The sequence below is a fragment of the Trematomus bernacchii genome, unplaced genomic scaffold (genome assembly GCF_902827165.1).
Source record: "Trematomus bernacchii unplaced genomic scaffold, fTreBer1.1, whole genome shotgun sequence".
In the NCBI taxonomy this organism is placed as follows: Eukaryota; Metazoa; Chordata; class Actinopteri; order Perciformes; family Nototheniidae; genus Trematomus; species Trematomus bernacchii.
The window spans coordinates 2,272,755-2,292,042 of NW_022987714.1; the positions used below are offsets into that span (position 1 = coordinate 2,272,755).

General features: G+C 40.8%; 1 protein-coding gene across 1 annotated transcript; it reads right to left on the reverse strand.

The window, feature by feature from the left end:
• Nucleotides 1-24: 24 nt before the first annotated feature.
• Nucleotides 25-18,202, reverse strand: ccdc33 (coiled-coil domain containing 33). Its single transcript, XM_034141506.1, is given in 11 exon segments — nucleotides 25-131; nucleotides 215-303; nucleotides 306-330; nucleotides 435-524; nucleotides 710-834; nucleotides 915-1,008; nucleotides 1,116-1,247; nucleotides 1,325-1,413; nucleotides 2,801-2,990; nucleotides 3,801-3,871; nucleotides 18,100-18,202. Coding segments are annotated over 11 exon segments (1,071 nt in total). The 3' UTR covers nucleotides 25-68.
• Between the last annotated feature and the right edge of the window lie 1,086 nt (nucleotides 18,203-19,288).

Consider the following 19,288-nt stretch of genomic DNA (forward strand, 5'->3'; position numbering starts at 1 on the left):
TTTAAATGTATGAATTTATTTGGAATATTGAATCAAAGAAAACTGTGAGTGTTTACTTTTAGTCTGGGTCAACAGGACTTCTTCTGCTTCCTCTGTCTGCTTTGCTCACTCAATGATTCTGGTACAGATCTCTGTAAGAAGCAAAAATTGCCCATGTCACATAAAATAATTCATAAAGCACATGTAAAATTACAGAAAGTAGCACTCAACTGACCGAAGGAAGGTTATTAAGGATTGTGGTGGACGTCCGGACGAAGCCATGCCTGTGCTCGCTCAGTTTGGTCAACATTTCTTGTTTTTCTCTCCCCATAAATTAGAGTTCTCCTCCAACTGTAATACATGCAAACGAAGGCAAATCATTAAACATTAATGCAAAACTTAAAAGTGACTGAATACAAATAAAATACTGTGTACATATTTGATATTTGTTTCACCTGAGCCTCCAGTGTTTGAACTCTTGCCTCTGCCCTCTCCAGCTTACTTAGTAAACTAATTCGCTCCTCGACTGGAAGGGCTTCTTTTCTCTGAAGGTACATGACACATTTAGATTTCAGAAACTTTAATACAATATATCAGTAGGACAATAAAATTTCAAATATATTCTCAAAAGAAATCTGAGCTGCCAATCCCCAAACACTTAATCTGATGACAGTAAAACATCATTTTCACATCACACTATGTGAGTCCTGTCTATAAAGTGTAGGTGTACCTGGGCTGACTGCTGTTTAATAACTGGGGCCGGCTGCTGGTGAATCCTGTCCAGCTCTCCTCTGAGACGACTGTCTTCTGCTGCCACGGCTGACTCTATCTCTTCCTTTCTGTTATCAGTGCCAACTACATAGGATGAAAACATGTCATTGCTTCTGCACATTTAGTTTTGTGTTTTGTTATCTCACCGCATTGAAACCACCTACCTTTTTGCCTATTTACCAAAGGCCTTCTGTCACCAGTCTGTTTACTCTTCTCTATGAGTTTGCTATCTAATGCTTTCTCCATCTTCTCAATGACCTGGAAAATTGGATGGAACACGTTTACAGAATATTATGCTAACATACATTTCAAGCTGTTCGAAATAAGCATTCCCTGTTTTGATACAGATGAAACAGACTGTTCACCTTTTCCTGATGTTTCACTGTTGCCTCCAAGTTTGCCATCTTTGCCAAGCGGCTGTGGCAGCGCTGCAAATCCTCCTGCTGCTGCTGGTGAACTCTCTGAAGCTTTAGTAGCTCCTTCTCACTGTCGTTTTCCTGCTCAACACACAAATAAAGCTAGAGAACTATAATAACACTTTGTACTGTATACACTGACTTTAATGTTATTTAACCTTGATCAGATCGTTCTGCAACTTTTGGATTCGGTCCCTTTGAGAGGCGGCTTTACTGGTCTCATTGGCCAGCTTAAATTTAAGAGAGGCTAAAAAAAAGAGGGGAAGACACATCATACAGAGGAGCGTAATAGGAGCATGATCATTCTACATGCAAGCCATTTATTTGAACAGATTTTCATAGGCATATACATGTTCCTTTATTTTGCTACATAATTAGTTGAAATAAGAAAAGGCACAGCTTATTTTATAGAAGTTGAGACTTAACATTTGCTCTGTATGTAACGAATGAAACATTTCAGTGACTTTTCAAATTGAGAATGATTAGCATGTCAGTTCTGATGCATAGACATTTGAACAGCACGAATACAAAAAAAACATCAATAAAACTTTTGAAATGTAATGGATTTTCTGTCGGGTGGGAGTTAAATCAGTTTCCTTTGCTTTGCTGCCAGCAGAGAGACCTTCATGAACATCCTTTCATTGAGGGTCGCAAACTGTCCTTCAGGAGATAAGGGATGAACTACCCACAAAGCTTATCTGGGTCCATGGCCAAAATGAGCTGCCTTATCGCAAAAAGGCACAGTCTGCTTGGGAATAGACACTCACAAGGATTAGTTAGCACACAGCGAGCCACCTTCCAACATCCCTCCTTCATCTGCCAGTGAAATGCCCTAAATCCATCCAATATGAACTGAAGGTTCAACAACTGCTGATTGGATTATAAACTTTATGACATTAATGAATCAAATTATTTTTCTACTTTTGATCTCAACTATAAGGAAACAAATGACAACTATTGCTTTTGCATTTTTTGGTTTGGTTTTGGTTCAGGCTCAATTTAACGCAGGAAACATATGAATGTATATGGTTGGGTTATTAAAGCTTTACTTCCCTGCTGTGGTTACCTACAGAGGTGGGTAGTAGTGGAGTACAAATACTTTGTTACTGTACTTAAGTACATTTTTCTGGTATCAGTACTTTACTCCACTACTTATCTTTCTGACGACTTTTTACTTTTACTTCTTACATTTTTATCACAAATACCTGTGCTTTATACTTCTTACATTTTCAAAACAGGCTCGTTACTTTAGTTTTAATGTGTGTTTGGTGGCGTGATTATTATAGAGTCATTGCGTGCCTATTGATTTGAACATGATCATTTCCTGGTCTTCTCTAAAGAAGAGGCACCAATGAAAACTTTGTCATTTTGCCGTTGTTCAGCTTCGAAACATTCATTAGCTAACAATGACATTATTGTTCTATTAATATAAAGGGAGTTCAGTTACTCTTTAAAACAGCTGGTAGTTAGGGGTACTTTTTACTTAAGTACATTTCGAAGCCATTACTTCTTTACTTTTACTTGAGTAAATACGTTTAGTCAGTAATTCTACTTTTACCAGAGTATTTTTAAACACGAGTATCTGTACTTCTACTTGAGTAAAGGATGCGTTTACTTTTGCCATCTCAGGTTACCTATATAATTAGCAATCTCAGCCCTGTTCATGATGTGGATGTCGTCCAACAGGTCTTTGCCGCGGTCCTGCTGCAGAGACAGAGCAGAGCGGAGCTGGCTGTTTTCTGCCTCCAACCTCACCATCTGTGTCCTCAGCGCTATGATGTCTTCTGCCATCTTACCCATGGCTGAGCGATAGTTTTCCACTTCCTGATGTTAAGATGTCATAGGTTAGTTTCACGCCATTTAATACAATACACATAACATTTCCAGGAACAAAAAATGGCACAAGAATATTCCATACATTTGATGGTGATGTTTGTATATCACCACCACCACTAGATGTCTCTTCAACCCCATGTCTTTAAAGGTGTCCTCCAGTATGTAGACAACAAAACCTTTTTCTACACCAGGAGAATATGAAAACATCCCAGCAGCAAGTATATGTTATGTGTACAGTTTATCACAAAGTCTAAGCTTCTCAAAGAATAATTGTTTTCTGCTGGTTTGGGATAGTAGACGTGGGGACATAACTGGAAGCCAAAAGAGAGAACATTTTGCCATAGAGTGTGATGTTCTTGTAATCGATTGACTAAGGTTTCGGTACAATGAATGACTTGGGCTCCTCAAATCCAAAGGGACACCCTATCCTGTGAAGCTTGTTTGTCATGGGAGCTTTAAGCAGGGTTTTTGGATAAATCCTAGTCGTGCATTCACGTAGCATCTTGTGTGAAAGCCCATTTACTGAACTGAGGAGGAAAAACTCATGCCAAATTCATGAGGGTATTTCAGGAAAGCAGACACAAAAACAAGACTGAATAAATAAAATCTTGAGCCTTTTTGTTTGATTTGTCTCCATGTTTTGCCCTTCCTTCCCTTTGAAAACTATGCAATTCCTTGGCTTTATGATTCTGCAGAGCCCTGTTATCAAGACATGTCTCTGTGTAAGGTGTGTGCGTGTTGTCTAGCAGCTTCTACACGCTCATTGTTCTCTGCTCTGACACATGCTCATTCACTCACATTGAAAAGACAGATTTGAATGGAAACTGAGAGCAGGGTCCAGCTGCATGTATGAGGAGGGGGCGACGATCATTCCAATCTCAGATGGTGTGGTTGGGACTCCCGTGGGACACAAGAGTGAAATTGAGCATCTAATTGAAAGGGCAAGGACAAGGTGACAATCATGAGTGTAGAGGAGATGGTGTCTCCACTGGGGGCCCACAGGCATGATGGGAAGGACGCCTCCCCATGATGAGTCTGGAGAGTCCAATCATGTGTCAAAACATAAAGGGGAGTCCTCCTCTGCCTGTGAATACCGGAGGTTCCCTCATCTCGCTGTGATTTGGGGACATTAAAGTTGCCTTGCTGTCATACATGCTGTCACTTTGGGACACTTGTATCACAGACAGAAGGCAGCTGGAGTGTATTGTGATAATGAGATATTTAATTAAATACAATTATGAAGAAAACATTTCAGACACAGGAGTAGTCATGATAAACATTAATAACACAACGGGCCAATAGCTTCCCCCCATTTTTCTTGAATCTCCTTGAGTGCAATTAGTCTAGGAAATGTTAATCCTTTTTTATCTGCCATGTTGTCACTGATCTGTGATACTGCTTCACTATACTGTCCCATCCCATCCGCTTTTCCATGTCCCTGTTCACTAACTAAACGTGACAGAGGGGATTGCTTCACTGATTCAAGAGTTTAGGTATTGATTTTGTCTAATCACCTTAGTTTGGAGGTTGGTGATCTCTGCCATGCAGTGATCATCCTCACCCGTATGCAGTGGGGGTCTGAGGCATGAACACGTTTAATACAAATAATGGATTAGGGAAATAACACGTAAAATAATTTGTTTTAATCCTACTAAAATGTCATTCATACAATGATCATGACAGTAAATCCATGCCTCTTGCATGTAGCTGTTTTCCTCACCGTTGATGTGGATGATGTATATGATAGGTGAGGTTTATGTTGGGTTGCTTGGCCTCTGGTCTCTCCGGTTCTCGTTGGGCTGCCCTCTGAAGCCTTGGATTTGCAAGGTAGCAACCTTTTGGTAGGATCTGTGCAAGGGCATCATGGGATGGGAGGTTGTATCCATCCTTCAGAAAATAAGATGTAGAGGAAATATTGGTCACATTTATAACATGAATTTCGACACTGGGCTAGAAGTAGTCTCAGAAATAGCTCATAAGAAACATCAACCTTATGTTCTGTAACATTGTTTTACCAGATTAATACTCGACTTTTCCACATTTTATCAGAACTGCTTATAAACTTAATTTTGAACCAATATCTTCAGAAGTCTTCTGAAAAATTAAATAACTGTTCCGTTTCTCAGAAACCCCAGCTGTACAGTATAACATGGATAAAGTGGATTTTCATATGCTCTTTATTTGTGATATGTGTTGAAGTTTACAAAGAGATGTCCCTCCCAAAATCAGGATTTATGTTATTAGAGAATGTTCTTAAGGAGTTTGACCTTGGTGTGGTCTAATTGAGCCCCAAGCTTAAATAAAACCACCTACATTAAATATAGGTCCAGTCCGTGGCACAGAAAATGGTTAACAAATTCCTTATTTCATTTTCCCACAAATTGGTTCTAAACTAGATGATAACCAATAGTATTACTGTAGTTTAGTCCGTTGGACTCTAGCATAAAGTACATCTGATTTCAGTAACATACAGGGGTTAAATACACAAAATAAACCACAAGCAAGCAGGCGCAACATTCATTTAGTAAATGTTGGCTGTCGGTTTGGCAAGCGAAGTTGTATTTTTACAGAAAATGAACGATTTTATCCCAAAAACATTGTAGCTATGCCCCCTCAGTATTCACGGTGCATGTGTGTGGCCTGTTCTACCTCTTCATCTCTTGAATATAAAGGCTGTTACATCACTATGCATACAGCACCCACTCTATAACAAGAGAGCACTTAGTCAACAGCCCTTAAGTCCTTCAACACGAGCCATGCATATACAGTGTACATTGTCAAATACTGTGGTTGCCAGGTAGCACGCATTCAAAGGAACTACATGAAAAATAGTCATTATCTATTATCTTCCTACAGGTAACACACATACCTCCACATTAAAGGAGCCTACCTTTACTTCTACAGGGTTGCTAAGTGATTTAGTCTTTTTTGAGGCCTTCATCGAACAGAAAATATCAGAGTCCTCATCAGAGGAGCGAACACGTAACTGATGGTGGATGTGAGAGTTGGAGCTCTGTCATTAAATCAGAACAATCAACCTGTAACCACAACACCATGCAGCCTTAGCAACTTTCAGGCCAATGAGTTTAATTCCTGTTATGTACAAAATAATGTAGTATCATGTTTCAAATTCAACCCAAAGCAAAACAATGGTAAATAATGTATTTACAGCTTCAATTCCTAAATACCTTGTTTGCAGTGGTCTTTTTTAAATTACCTTGATACAATTACCGTACCATTTTTACATACTAGTATTTATTATTAATTATCCTGAAGTGGGCCAATCTGCATAATAATAAATACTTTACTTTTGGTACGTTAAGTATATGTTTTTATTACTAGTGTAATTCTAAATGACTTTTACTTGTAATAAAGTATCTCTGCACGGTTGTCTGCTGTAAATCTGAGTACTTCTGCCACGTTTCACTTTAGATTTGAGCGTTTTGTAAAGAAAATCAACCTTTATCTTCATACCTGGAGGCACAGCAAACAAATCAATTAAATCAAAGGGAGGTTCCTGATCAGTAAATGCCAGCCCCCACATGAATCTTGTCTATGGATAAACAGATTGATGGGGACTGACTAATGATTTAGTGAAGTGCTGTGCAGCACCTGTGGCTCCTTCTGAGCATTAATACCAGCTTCACTCAACTCAGTGAGAGTCTGATGTCAAATCTGTAATTCCATGATGAAGAAATACTTGATTTGAATTCAAATATAAAACTATGAAAAAGCTCAGGTGATTTTTGGATACATTTTCAAATAGCAACATGTATCTCCAAATGTTTGTATTTTCATAAAAATGGAAAGAATATACTCAGTTCTCTTTTTTCTGTGCACTTGCTTATAAGCAAATGTATGTGGAACCGTCGATAGCACGGATCGATAACTCTCCTGCTTGGGTAGCTCATTAGGCAGGAATAGACCATCATTGATGGCACAAGATCTGATTAAAACCAAATGATTTAAAAAGGGGGCAGGAAGGAAGAGTAATCTATTATGTAAAAGACTGTGCCTGGCACTGCTCTTACTATCTCAATTTAGTTTATCTGCAATCTGTGAAAACAATGTTATATACTGTATGTTCATTTGTCCACACATGCATGTTCTGCTAAATGTATGAGAGATAAACAGTGGACAGGCAATGGATAGTGTTTGACACAAATTAGCTCAACACAGCTGCCTAAAATGGCAAAAACAACCACCTGAAAAAGTTGGTTCAAATGTGAACACATAAAAACCGTATGGTATCAATATGCAGGTAGCTAAACCCAACATTGGCAGATAATTCAACACCGTTTTATGTAACCATGTACGTGAATTTCTGTTACAGCTACACATGTAAAAAGCCTAGTCTTGCAGTCTGGCAGTTTTTAGATAAATATTTTTATAACTGGCTGCTTTAATTCACGATAAATAATTCACTGGATGCTTGCAGCTATGTGCTCTGTTAGAAGACATAATCTCTTCTAATCCAACTAGGGAAAACCTGTACAAGTGAAAACACTTCCCGCAGAGTCTAATATCACATTATCATGTATGAGACCGCCCGACAAATTTACAAAATGATTCATATGCACATGTTTTGCTTTGCGGTAGCTTGTCATGTTCAGAATGCCTCTGACCCTGTTACATATAATCTGTGGAGAGCTGTGGAGGGGAGTGGGATGTGTGCTGTGTGTCCCCATGCAGGAGAGGGGGGGGGTAGGGGGGTACTAGGCTTTCTGTAACATCATCAGAATTCAGCACACAGCCTACAAAAATGCAGCAAATGGCCTCTTCATTGGAGTGACAGCTCAGAGCTTCAATTAGCCTGCCAGAGCAAGGCAGCTCCCGGGAGCTTTCTCTACATCCATAATTTCCACCTTTTCCTGTCCACTACCTTTTTATTTCTTTCAAACCTTCATCTGACCCAGACTTCACTCTTTCTCCTCTTTTCACACATTTGACCTCAGCATCCTCCCCATCTTTCCTCTCTCTAAAAGCACTATCCCATGGTGCCATTCACAAATGACAAGCCGAGCGGAAATACTTGTAGTGTGCTAAAACACGCAGGTAATAGGTGTTGGATAACTGAATCAGAAAGGAGAAAATAAACTGAGAAAAGAGGATGTAGTGGTTTCCACGCCAGCTGCTCTCCCGTCACCACAGGAATTCAGCACAGCAGTGTGGCAGCTTCTCTTTTATTACTTTGCTGCAGCAGAGACTTTAATCAAGAAATAATGGGATTAGAAAAGAGAAACAAGAGTGAAACAGTTTCACTTGCATTTAATAAAAAATCCTTTCTCAGCTGTGACTAAAATGTGTCACCAACAAATGTAATTACTGCACTACCGGGAGAAATTGAAATCTTGAAATTGAAATCTTGCTCTGTATGTAATCATAACTGGGCCCCTGTCAGCAAAACAAAATCACATCTGCAGTGAGGCGGTATGTGGGTATAAAGGTTTTTAAATTTGGCAATAGAGGGAGAGGGACACAGACCAAGGGGAGGGATAGAGAGAGAGATAGGTGTATGTCAAGGGCAACATGCAGCTTTGATTCAAGGACGTGTGAGACTGCAAGCCAATCCCACTCCTTATGAGGTCCACAGTGAGACCAAAGCCAAGGATTATCAGTAAATCAACATCTGTCAATTACGGTGATGCTCCGTCGATGCTCCGTCAACAAACAGGACATGCACCTAAAAGCAGGGTCAGCCCTGAGCGTAATGACTGGTGTGTGAACGAGTGCAAACAGCTCAGTAACAGTGATGCAAATGAAATAAAGCAACACAAATAATAATCCGATTTGAGCAAACAGCCCACCATTGAATCATCATTCTACGAGTATGACCGAACAGTTTTGACTTTGGATATTTTTGACACTAACTGCCTGGTAATATCTATTTGATTTATAACCATAAGCTAACAGGAGCTTGGGAACCACCAGATTTTGATTAAGGTACAAGTACTTAAAATGTGTCCTTAAATACAGTAGTTAAGTAATTCCACTTAGTTAGAATCATACAAGCTATTACAAGAAGAGATTAGAGTAATTCATTTTTGCATTGAGACACCAAGCCAGCCTTCAATTTGAAACAGATTAGTAAATACATACATACCAATACTGTACATACAAACCAAGTCTATAACTTATGGAGACCATTGAATATTTAATGTTTACTTTACTGTAAATCTGGTGTGTTTCTGTGAATCCCTGATCCTAATCAAACATGTATAAGTAGTGTGACTAAGCCTATTGGGACAATGAAGCAGTCTCCACCATCCCTGAAGCCTTACCAACAGCAGGCTGGTATCCATGTCGCAGTCGGCCACAGCACAGTGAGTATCAATGACTGCTTCCCCTGCCGGCTCCACATGACCTTTCCAAAATGCTATACAACTGAATCTTAATGACTAACACGCCAGTTGACATTTACCGAAGCCAGCTAGCTGTTGAATAGTTCAGAGAAACATCAAAATGTTAATGTAGCTTGTACCCAAAAGGGACCCCGAAGAGTGAAAGATATGGAGATAAGAAACTTAGCATAGAAGAAGTAAACACAAATACAGCAACAATGTTTTCAGTTGGTTTTGTAAAAATAATGTAATGCAAAGAAGGGCATCTAGTTGAAAGTCATTCTGTGTGGCTATAATAATGATTGTCAGGTGAAACAAACAAAGCTTAATAAATTAAACATGTTTGCTTGAAATTAAAAGCACGCCACGTTATGTCTGAGGCTGTGAAAAGGGCATGAAGATTGATGAGAGAGTGGAAGGCGTGCATGTTGTGTAATACATCATTCCTACTTTGGCAGGACTGTCAGTCGGATTGAATTTACATCAGGGGGCAGACATGTGATGCAATGATGTCAACACCCAGCCACACACTCCTCCCCGAGCCCGAGGTCACACAAGTCCACTGATGTGATTACGAAGCTCTGAGAGAAACACCAACTTCCACCCAGGAACCCGTCAGGAGATGGAGATCATGAGAACACTGTGACTGAAGAACAAAGGCCTGCATCTTGATTATCCCAGTACGGGAGAGCAGGTCAGGAGAGCAACTGCTATAAAAAATAGGGTCAATGGATCCAAATGATGACCACATAAATTGTTCCCATTCCAGTGTGTACTTACTGTGGAGAAGATGGCTACTTAGAGTGCTGTTTGGTATGCACTCATCAGTCATATAGCTTCTTTGCAACCTTGGAAAAGACCATTTGTCATGTGTAGAGAGGAAATAATGGCATTATCCGGGGGTCCATCAGAGGGTTAAAGACTTACATTAGCCTCACATCGACCGAGACAAGAAGAGCACGGGGGGGGGGGCGACGGGACATTGTGCATTCTGGGTACATCATTTACATTTCTAAAATCGGATAAGAACGTGCGATAGAGAAGTTAACCCTTCAACCCTTTTTGTGCAGCACATTCTCTGATCCTTAATGAGAAGACCTGGGTTATTCAGCAGGGTTTCCTGATGGACAGCTCTGTATAGACGGACAGCTGAGAGGCCATTAGCTGGAGCTGAGCTGATACAAGACAGGCCAGACAATAGCTGACACTGCAGGAACAGCTTCATTGTGAAGCAACAACCGCAGCACATCTGCATTCAAATCAGAGACGATTGCGCGGTTACCCATTTAGCTGAGGTGGGAACAGCAGAAGAGTCTAAAATCCGTTCTACACGGTTTGCTCCGGCTGCGGGTAAAGATACAGGCCCCTGCATGACACTTCAAACACAGCAGGCAGCCCAGCCCGCGCTCCAGACAGGAGCCGAGAAGCGCAGTGCACCCCCACTCCGTCCTTATCAGAGAACAACAGGAGAACGAGGTAAACAACTGAGGAATTAGCAGTAAATAAGCCTGGTAGAAGCTGTTTAATGACTCTGCGGTCTGTTAAATGTAGAATCATGGAGTGCTTTATGCAGGGTTTACTTCCCAGGATATGCCTGTGGGGTAAGTCAAAGTAGACATTTACATAAATGTCTCTTTCTTGTATTTCAGTGCCACATTAGAAAAACTGATTAAAATGTTGGTAAAAATAAACATGAGCTTGGGGCTTTTCCAAATAACGTCCCTCAGAACCTTGGCTTGTGATGACCCTCAGTGTTCAAGGTCTCTAAATCACTCAGCTCTTGTATTTACACTCAGACTGAGCCGCCCATTTTAATGACCCCCCCCCTCCCACACCTTTCTGGTTTGCTCTATAGTCTTTCTTCCTGCTTTTGTCTGTCAAGGCTAGCTCACATCACTTATAGTTTTGCCTACATCTAGACATGGACAGTGCCAAAAGCCTGTTGGCTTTGTTAATTGCATTATCTTTAGAATTTCTCAAACAAAACAGAGATGGGCAACAGCAACAGCATAACAGAAAGGCATTCCTGATGAAAGAGAGGAGTCATGCAGTCAAGGTTGTAATCATTTGAGAAGAATATAATTGACATAAGAAAAGGTTTTAGACCTTCAGTTAAATTAGCTTAAATAGCCGGCTTCAATCTAATTTGGGTTTCTTATTGATGTCTGAAAGTGTTTTATGAAACATATTTTGTAATGGCCAATGTAGTCGAAAGCAAACAAGTCGATCAGAATCCACAACACACCTCACATTGACAATAAAAAGCCACCAGATGTCACTGTGGCCCCATTTAATCTCCCGTCAGCTGATCGACTGACTAACCTCTGTGTGTGAGAAACACTGCAAGACTCTGCTGTATCTAAAGCGCACAGCTGCAGTGTGTGCAAAGCGTCTGTAAAGCTATTACTATTCAGGACCAGTTCCACTCTTCCCGTCCGTTTGTCTGCAATACTCTCAAACCACAACAGTGCCCGGCGGCACGAGGCTCGGAAATTACTGTACACTGCAGCTCTGCTGGAGTAGGACTGCATATATTAAACTGCATCTGATCCCGGGGTCCGGCCTGTAGGGAGTACCACAGCCCTGCCAATAAAAAATACATAAAGGCTTCTCACATTCGCACTGTTATTATTGAAGTAATTGCAGTGGTGATGATGGTTGGGGAGCAGTCTGACAATTAAATGCATGATAAATTTGATATCATACAATGTGGATTTCATTTTAGCCAGCAGCAGATGGGACGGAAGGATTCAGCTGATAAATCTCAAGAAAGATACATACAACATACTTTCCCACACCCTGTTCCTATCTTTCCTTTCTTTCTTTATCTTCCTATTTACACCTTTCAGTCAGACATCACAAAAGGGCACAGTGGAAGTATTATTGTAACGGATCTACCTGACTGCTGCTATCAAGCTTCTGTTTGTTCTGACCGACGGGAAAAAAAGTAATCAGATTCTTTTCAGGGCAGCCATTGCACGAAATCAATACGATATAAGGGTGCCTGATGAATTTGAAATGTGTACTCAGTGTGGATATTGATCAGGCTCAGTCAGAAGACTTTTGAAAGCCCATGTAGATTTACAATCAATATGTCTTTTAAAAAACACAACTCAACTCAGCAACTTGAGTAAGGAGAATGTATGTTGGTATGATAAGCCAACACATTAATCTACTTCCTAATATAGTGTTATGTCGTTTTAAAAAAGGATAGGAGCTGTAATTTTCATGTTGATCAGATACGGTTTAGACAACACATATTACTGATACTAACAGAGAGCAGGATGGGCGTGGTGCTCCAGCCTGGGACGGCCAATATGAGTAAAGGGCCCCTCCTCCTGGTTGGCATTAAGCAGGAAAGATGGGTAACTCATTGAGAGTAACATGGAGCATTTCAGGATTAAGGATGTTTGAAACCATCACACAGTCAATGCATTACCGGTGTCAGAGCCATCTGCATTTTAAATACCGATTATTGAGAAACTCAAAGCGTGATTAAGAAATAATAATTTGATATTTTTTGCTGATGTTATTTAACCTTGATACGATTGAAATTGTAGACTTATAGTGCCTGATTTAACATGGCGGTATAGCAGAAAGCTTGTATTGTTTGCGACTGAAAATATCACGTTCCTGTGGCCCATCAAATGAGAGCTGTGTGCTGGAAGCTACTCTCCAGACTCCTTTCTAATATCATTAAGGGCGGATACACATTGCCTGGACTAATTGCCCCACAATTACATTTTAGCCTCTTAGACATATCTGGCCCAAGTTCATTGCAATAGTGCTTTCCGGGCACGGCTTTATGATTGAGTTACTGGCTGTAAAGGGAGTCTCATGAAAATACTTATGAGCCCTACTCAAAGTGAATTCAGCTTTACAAATGGTCTTCTTTTAATTAAAAGAAGACCTAGTTTTGTTAAAGGATGGTCCAAATTAAGGCTAACAACCCATACCTGCCAGAATAATACACAAAGAATTACAGTAAAACAGTGGTACTATTTTCCCGTGTTTAGCTGGTAAAATACTCTGTTCCTAAAGTATCCATAATATGACACAAAAATAAATATCAACATACAAAATCCTTTTATCATTCACTGTATTATACTTTAAAGTAAGTCAGAACAAAGTTTACAAACTGGAGCACAAGAGACATGTTTACGTAAAAAGACGTACATAATGTAAAGGCATTTATAGAAATCAGTTCAGTCAGCAGGATGAGGCGGCGCACGTCTCAGAGACAGCCTAGCTAGACTCTCTGTTCTGTATTTTGCAAATTGAACGCTAACTCACAAATGGATGCTTTATGAACCTGGCATCTGGAGGCCATCTAATAAGCAGACTTTCCCTTGAAGCACAGCACCAATCAGTCTCTCTGAAATAAGGGTGCTGAACTGCGATGAGAGCCAAGGACACATAGTCTGTGTCTGGGCGTGTTTGAGGAAGACAAGAGACGGTCGCTGAGGAAATAAAAGGCACTAAGCTATGCGTAGTCACACAGTCCTTGTCTTCTTAACATTTGTTTGTTCTGCTTGTCTGGGCCACCTGCCCACTGACACATGAATTATATTGTGGTGATGTTTCTCTTTGTTCTATTAAATTCTGATTTAATGGGCTATTGAACCTTTCGATCTTTCTGTTTGGGCCAGCTCCTTCCATCCGTAGCTGGACTTGTAATTTACGGTGTTGCAGCGTCTGACACACCAATCTTCTGCCTCAGCAGAGGAGTATATTGACAGCCGCGACTGTCAGAGTGCAGCTGTGATGATGTGCCTCTCCACCCAGCAGCGGGCAACCAGTTGCAGCGAAGCCCCCTGCCGCAGTCCATGAGGCTGAGGAGAACAAAAGCATCAAAGCCCGAGCTCTCCTCCTTGCTCCTCTCTTACGGGGAGGGGCTGAGCTGTGAAGGGGGAGGCACCATGTGTACTTGATTCAATTAGGCAGTCTGTGAGGCCTCCCCCGGGAGAAGGCTGCACAGAGAGGGGCTGCAGGCCTGTCTAACAAAGACGTTCAACCCAGCCCTTTGCCCCTTCTGAATCCACCTCATTAGTCAGCCGAGTAAGTGTTGATCATCTCAAACCGTGTCTTCACTGCAGTGTGAGGAGGAGCACCTCTCCTTCTGACTGTGGCTGAAGCAAGACTACATGAAACAAATATTTCATAGCTAAGATTTGTATTGCACGGGTGAGTATTTGCACTGCAGAGACCTACAGTACTCACTGAAGAGGGCAAACCCCTTATTTGGTACAAGTCGTGTATACTATAGTGTGTTAACTGCATGTGTGTTCCTAATATCCTTGCTGTAAAATGTATTATCTGCTACTGTCTGTCCGGAGTAGTCCCTGTAGCAAAAACAGAAATTGACACAGGGATTCAGGATGAGAAAATAAACCTGCAGAAGTAATATCTCATTCCAAGTTGTGTGTGAGCATCAACAGAAGCCATATCTCTTGGCAAACATCTGTCATATCCACTATCTGACTCACACCACTGAAAGTCCGGCGGTTTCAAAGTTTCCTCTGTATCACAGAGAATAAGTAGAGCTCTTTTTAATGTCAGACGGATAAATACGGTCAGGCAACATTAGTATTCATTTTCCGTACTGCTGGTCCTTTGAAATGCAGCAGATGTCTGTGTTTCTGCATTTGCACGTTGTCATAGTCGCTTAGAAGCAATGGTGGAAAACGAGAAAAATATAGAAACATCTGTTTGCTCCGTTTAATCAGTGCACGCCATATCTGTCAACACCAATCTGTTCTAAATATATTCTAAGATAATTATAAAGAGATGTGACATATAGCAAGATGAAAAAAAAACCTGTTCATGCTTTATTGATTGTTCCTTGATTACAGGCAAGATATCAGGCTGAAAGTGTTTTGGATGGTGTTTGATCCATTGGGAGACTTTTTGGTTTTCATGACATTATTAGCCACCATGCAAAAAATTTAACTCAAGTTAGTCGCAAAAGTAACTTGAGTTTACCATTGTCCCCACATATAAACATAAAAAAATGTAGGCACTGGTCTGTTCAGTCTCTACTATACCAATTGCTGGTTTGCACTCACACCCATCCACAGGCCTACAAACCTGCAGCCTGACAGCCACACCTGCTGTGCTCTGGGACCACTTGGCTGTTTCAACAATCATTGCCATCATAGGAACCGGAGATAATTACACACCTTCCACCCACCAGGCTGGCCTGCTTCACTAAAACCGTATTGCTCCTGTGCTGCAATAACACTTGTCTAAATGAATGCACGGCACTTTACTGCACGACTGACAGCGCCCATTTATTCTACCGTCCAACTGGAAAGAAAAAACAAATTAATTTGGCACTTAAGGCCCCCACCCCTGTGAATAATGTATCACCCTTCCCTCAAACCGCAACCCCCACCCCAAAATCACCACCATTATTCAACCCTCTTTTTATGATTCCCAGTTTTGAGTAACACAAATGTTCAATTAAAGCATATCACATTTATACAGAAAGAATCACTGGTGTTTGATCTCAATCTGCTCACATCAACATTGCCATCAATCTTGAATAATAATTACACTTGTCTAAAACTAGCATGTATGCACCTTCTTCATGTTAAATACAGTGAAAAGTGTCCATCTGTCATACTCAAATTGCAAATTGTACTTTAAAAAAAACACCAATTGATCTACACATTTTTCAAAATCAAGTGAATTAAGAGCGTTATCTTTAATTCTGTCTTTTACAGGTTCGTGGTGCATGTGTTTGCTAGCCAGTCTCTTTGTTCACTTCACACCGTTTAGTTTATGGACTGGGCGTCGGAATAACAGATCTCTAACAATTATCACTTGTGCACCCAGATCCCAGTAACACCTCTCCTCCTCCCCTAGGGGAGGACAGACGTTGGGCTTTACACTCTCATGTGCCCCATTATATTTATGCAAATGAGACTAAAATCAGGGGAAATCAGGGGGCATCCTTTCCTGTAAGTGCTAATTAGCAATGAATGCAATATTGTATACATAATGCATGAAGTCCCTCTCAGTGCAGCTATACATTGTGACCTTGAACACAAGGCCAAGTAGGGGTTGAAGAACCAGGAATGTTTCATTTTAATAGTAAAATAATAATAATTGGTCCTTTTCTGACTATTAAGGAACTCAGTCTGAAAATTTGAAATTATGAAATTATCTGCAGTTATATACAAAACAAAAAATGTCACAATCTTATGAAAGTGTCTTCTTGAATCATTGTCCGGGAACATATTACTTAAAAGCCTAACACACAAGAGAGCCATCCCGACTGCAAAGAGATCTATTAATATCATAAGGTTACAGCCTGCCAATGAATCAGGCCTCTTAAAAGAGCCAAACAGCAGGAGGGAGACAGACCGGCACACAGGTGGCACGACACATCACATCCAAGACTGCCACTCTGCTCCCGAGAGCTAGTAAATGGTATTTTCTCAGATCCCATAAAAGGGGCTGCATTAAGATAACAATGTTGAAAAGCAATTATTAAAGAGCAATAAAGTATGTTTAGTACCCTCTCCAGGCAAGTGGCGCTCATATTTTTTGAGTAACTGAGCTGAGAAATGAGGCCTGTGGCCCCACGGCTATCTGGAGGGCTCCATGGGTACGAAGAAATTAAAGAATAAATGACTGAAAAAGCAGACATTAATATGTGCCCTGATAGGGTTCAATCTTTGATGAAACAAATAACTTGTTAAGGTATAATCTTGCTTTTTAATTGAGGTTAGTGATAAGCTTAAAAGTGTTTTTTCTAACATAAATACTTGAAAGCGGATAAAATGAGCCTCTAAGATGTAACATCAAAAGTTTCAATGCCAGAAAATATAGGGAATTAAATCCATTGTAGCTCAGTGACTAATCCATTGAAGATAATATTATTTTGTATAATAGGACGGAGTCAGAAGTGTGTGGAGTATTTACTTGAAGGAGTGAACTTGTATCATATAACAAAGGTTATATGTTACATGATACAAGTTCAGGATTTTGAGTGTTTAGTGAATATATGTGACTGGATCCTAATTGATAAGACAATTTGAAAACGTAGTAATGAAGTATATGTAGGGGAAATCATCATTGTACAGTATATCCATAACAATAAAGGATAAACAAACAAAATCAATGGCTGTCGTCATGACGATACTGACACATTTATTCCCTAAAACCCAGATCATTAACTGAAGCTGTACAAAAGTAAGTATCACAAAGTGAAGCAGAAGCAATTAAGCTCCCTCTGCCCCGTTAGTTGGATCAGCTTCCTGTGTAGCTCCTGGTGGAGTCATTTGCATACAACACAAACATACAGTAAACACTGGTGAAACCCTACTGAAAGGATTCAGATCATTTAAAAAACATAACAGATTTAGCGAGAATTTAGTTTCTTCATGTTCAACCTGTACATGTTTGACTTTAGTCCCGATGTTGCTAGTGTCTATGGAGTACAACTCCAACATCAGCGCAGCAGTGAACATGTAAGCGCAGTGTCGTGTAAAATGCTGCTTCGACACAAACTGCATCTCGAGGGGAAACAACCCGGGAGACCTGCAGCAAACACAGAGGAGGAGCACAGCAACACACAACAAAGTCCCAATGAAGCTTTAGGAAATTCATCAAAAAATGTCAACGTACTCTAAATCCATCTTATGCCTGGTGTAAATCTATATTAAGCACAGCGTGTCCCTGGGTTAATAATGAGTCTCTGGGCGGGAATGAGAGGACATGATGATCAACAGTTGGCACAGGAGGCTGACCGCAGCAGGCGGTGCTGTTGTGGCAGAGCTGTGAGAGCGTGCCCAGCACCTGGCTGCCGCCCTGAGGGGAGCTGGCAGATGGCTCTGACGCTGGGGTGGGCATCCTCATATACTGAGCACGACTAAGCCTGACTCCCTGGGCCGGCAGGTGAGGACAGGAGTGCCAAACAGAGGGGTCCAATGGACGGGGCTGGAGAGGGCGACAAGGGTCACAACATGCCCCCAGCAGACAGATGTTTCAGCTCATTAGAGCTTATCAAGCCGGTCTGCATATTTCACTGAACAACTGAATTATTTATGTCTGCAATGTCTGCATCTTTCTGTAACCTGTCTCTCACCCGTTTTAATATGTTCTGGCTACATGCTACGATGTATAGGCGCGGCTCATGCTAAACATTGCAGATTGCGTCGGTGCATCTATATGTTCTGCCAGGCTGAGCACTGTTTAGAAACCGAATGCCAAAAGTGTCATTTACACGCAGCCTGATGAGTGCTTATCCATGGGGACCTTTGAGCTTAAAATGTCATTGGCCGAGGCTCCTCTGAGCCCACACAAAGGTCACCAGTGACACCGACTCCTGAGTTCCTTATTGATTACCAATATACCATCATAATGCCTGACAATTACAGACGCAACGGAAATTGTAATCATGGAAACAGTGGGAGGATGTATCTAGAATCGTAATGCTACGCAAATACATGTATAATTCAATCTAAGGTCACGGATTCCCCCGTGTGTTGGTGGACACGTTTCCTACTATATCAATATTAAACATCCTCGGTTAATTCAAGACATATTTTGAATGTGTAAAAATAGAGATGCACAAATCTTACAAAAAGGGGAATGATAGATAAAGTGTTATTGTATAAACCTTTCAGTGACACAGTTAAACCTAATCCTAACCCTGCTTTTAAATTGAAGTCGGCACAAATGTAGCTATAAGTATACATTTGAAATATTTCAGGAGCTCCAGGTAATTAAATGCCGGCATCAGACTGGCACATCTTTTTTTTTTAAATACTGACACAAAACTGATGACATTTAAATAACTTAATAAATCAATGAATAAAAACAAACAGAGCAATGTGCAGTATGGAGAGGCTGAGTATGAAGTGGCCTGTTGCCTGCCTGAGCACAGATGGCGGCAGAGCAGGATGTACCGACCTGTACTTTTGCCCACAGGCGCGT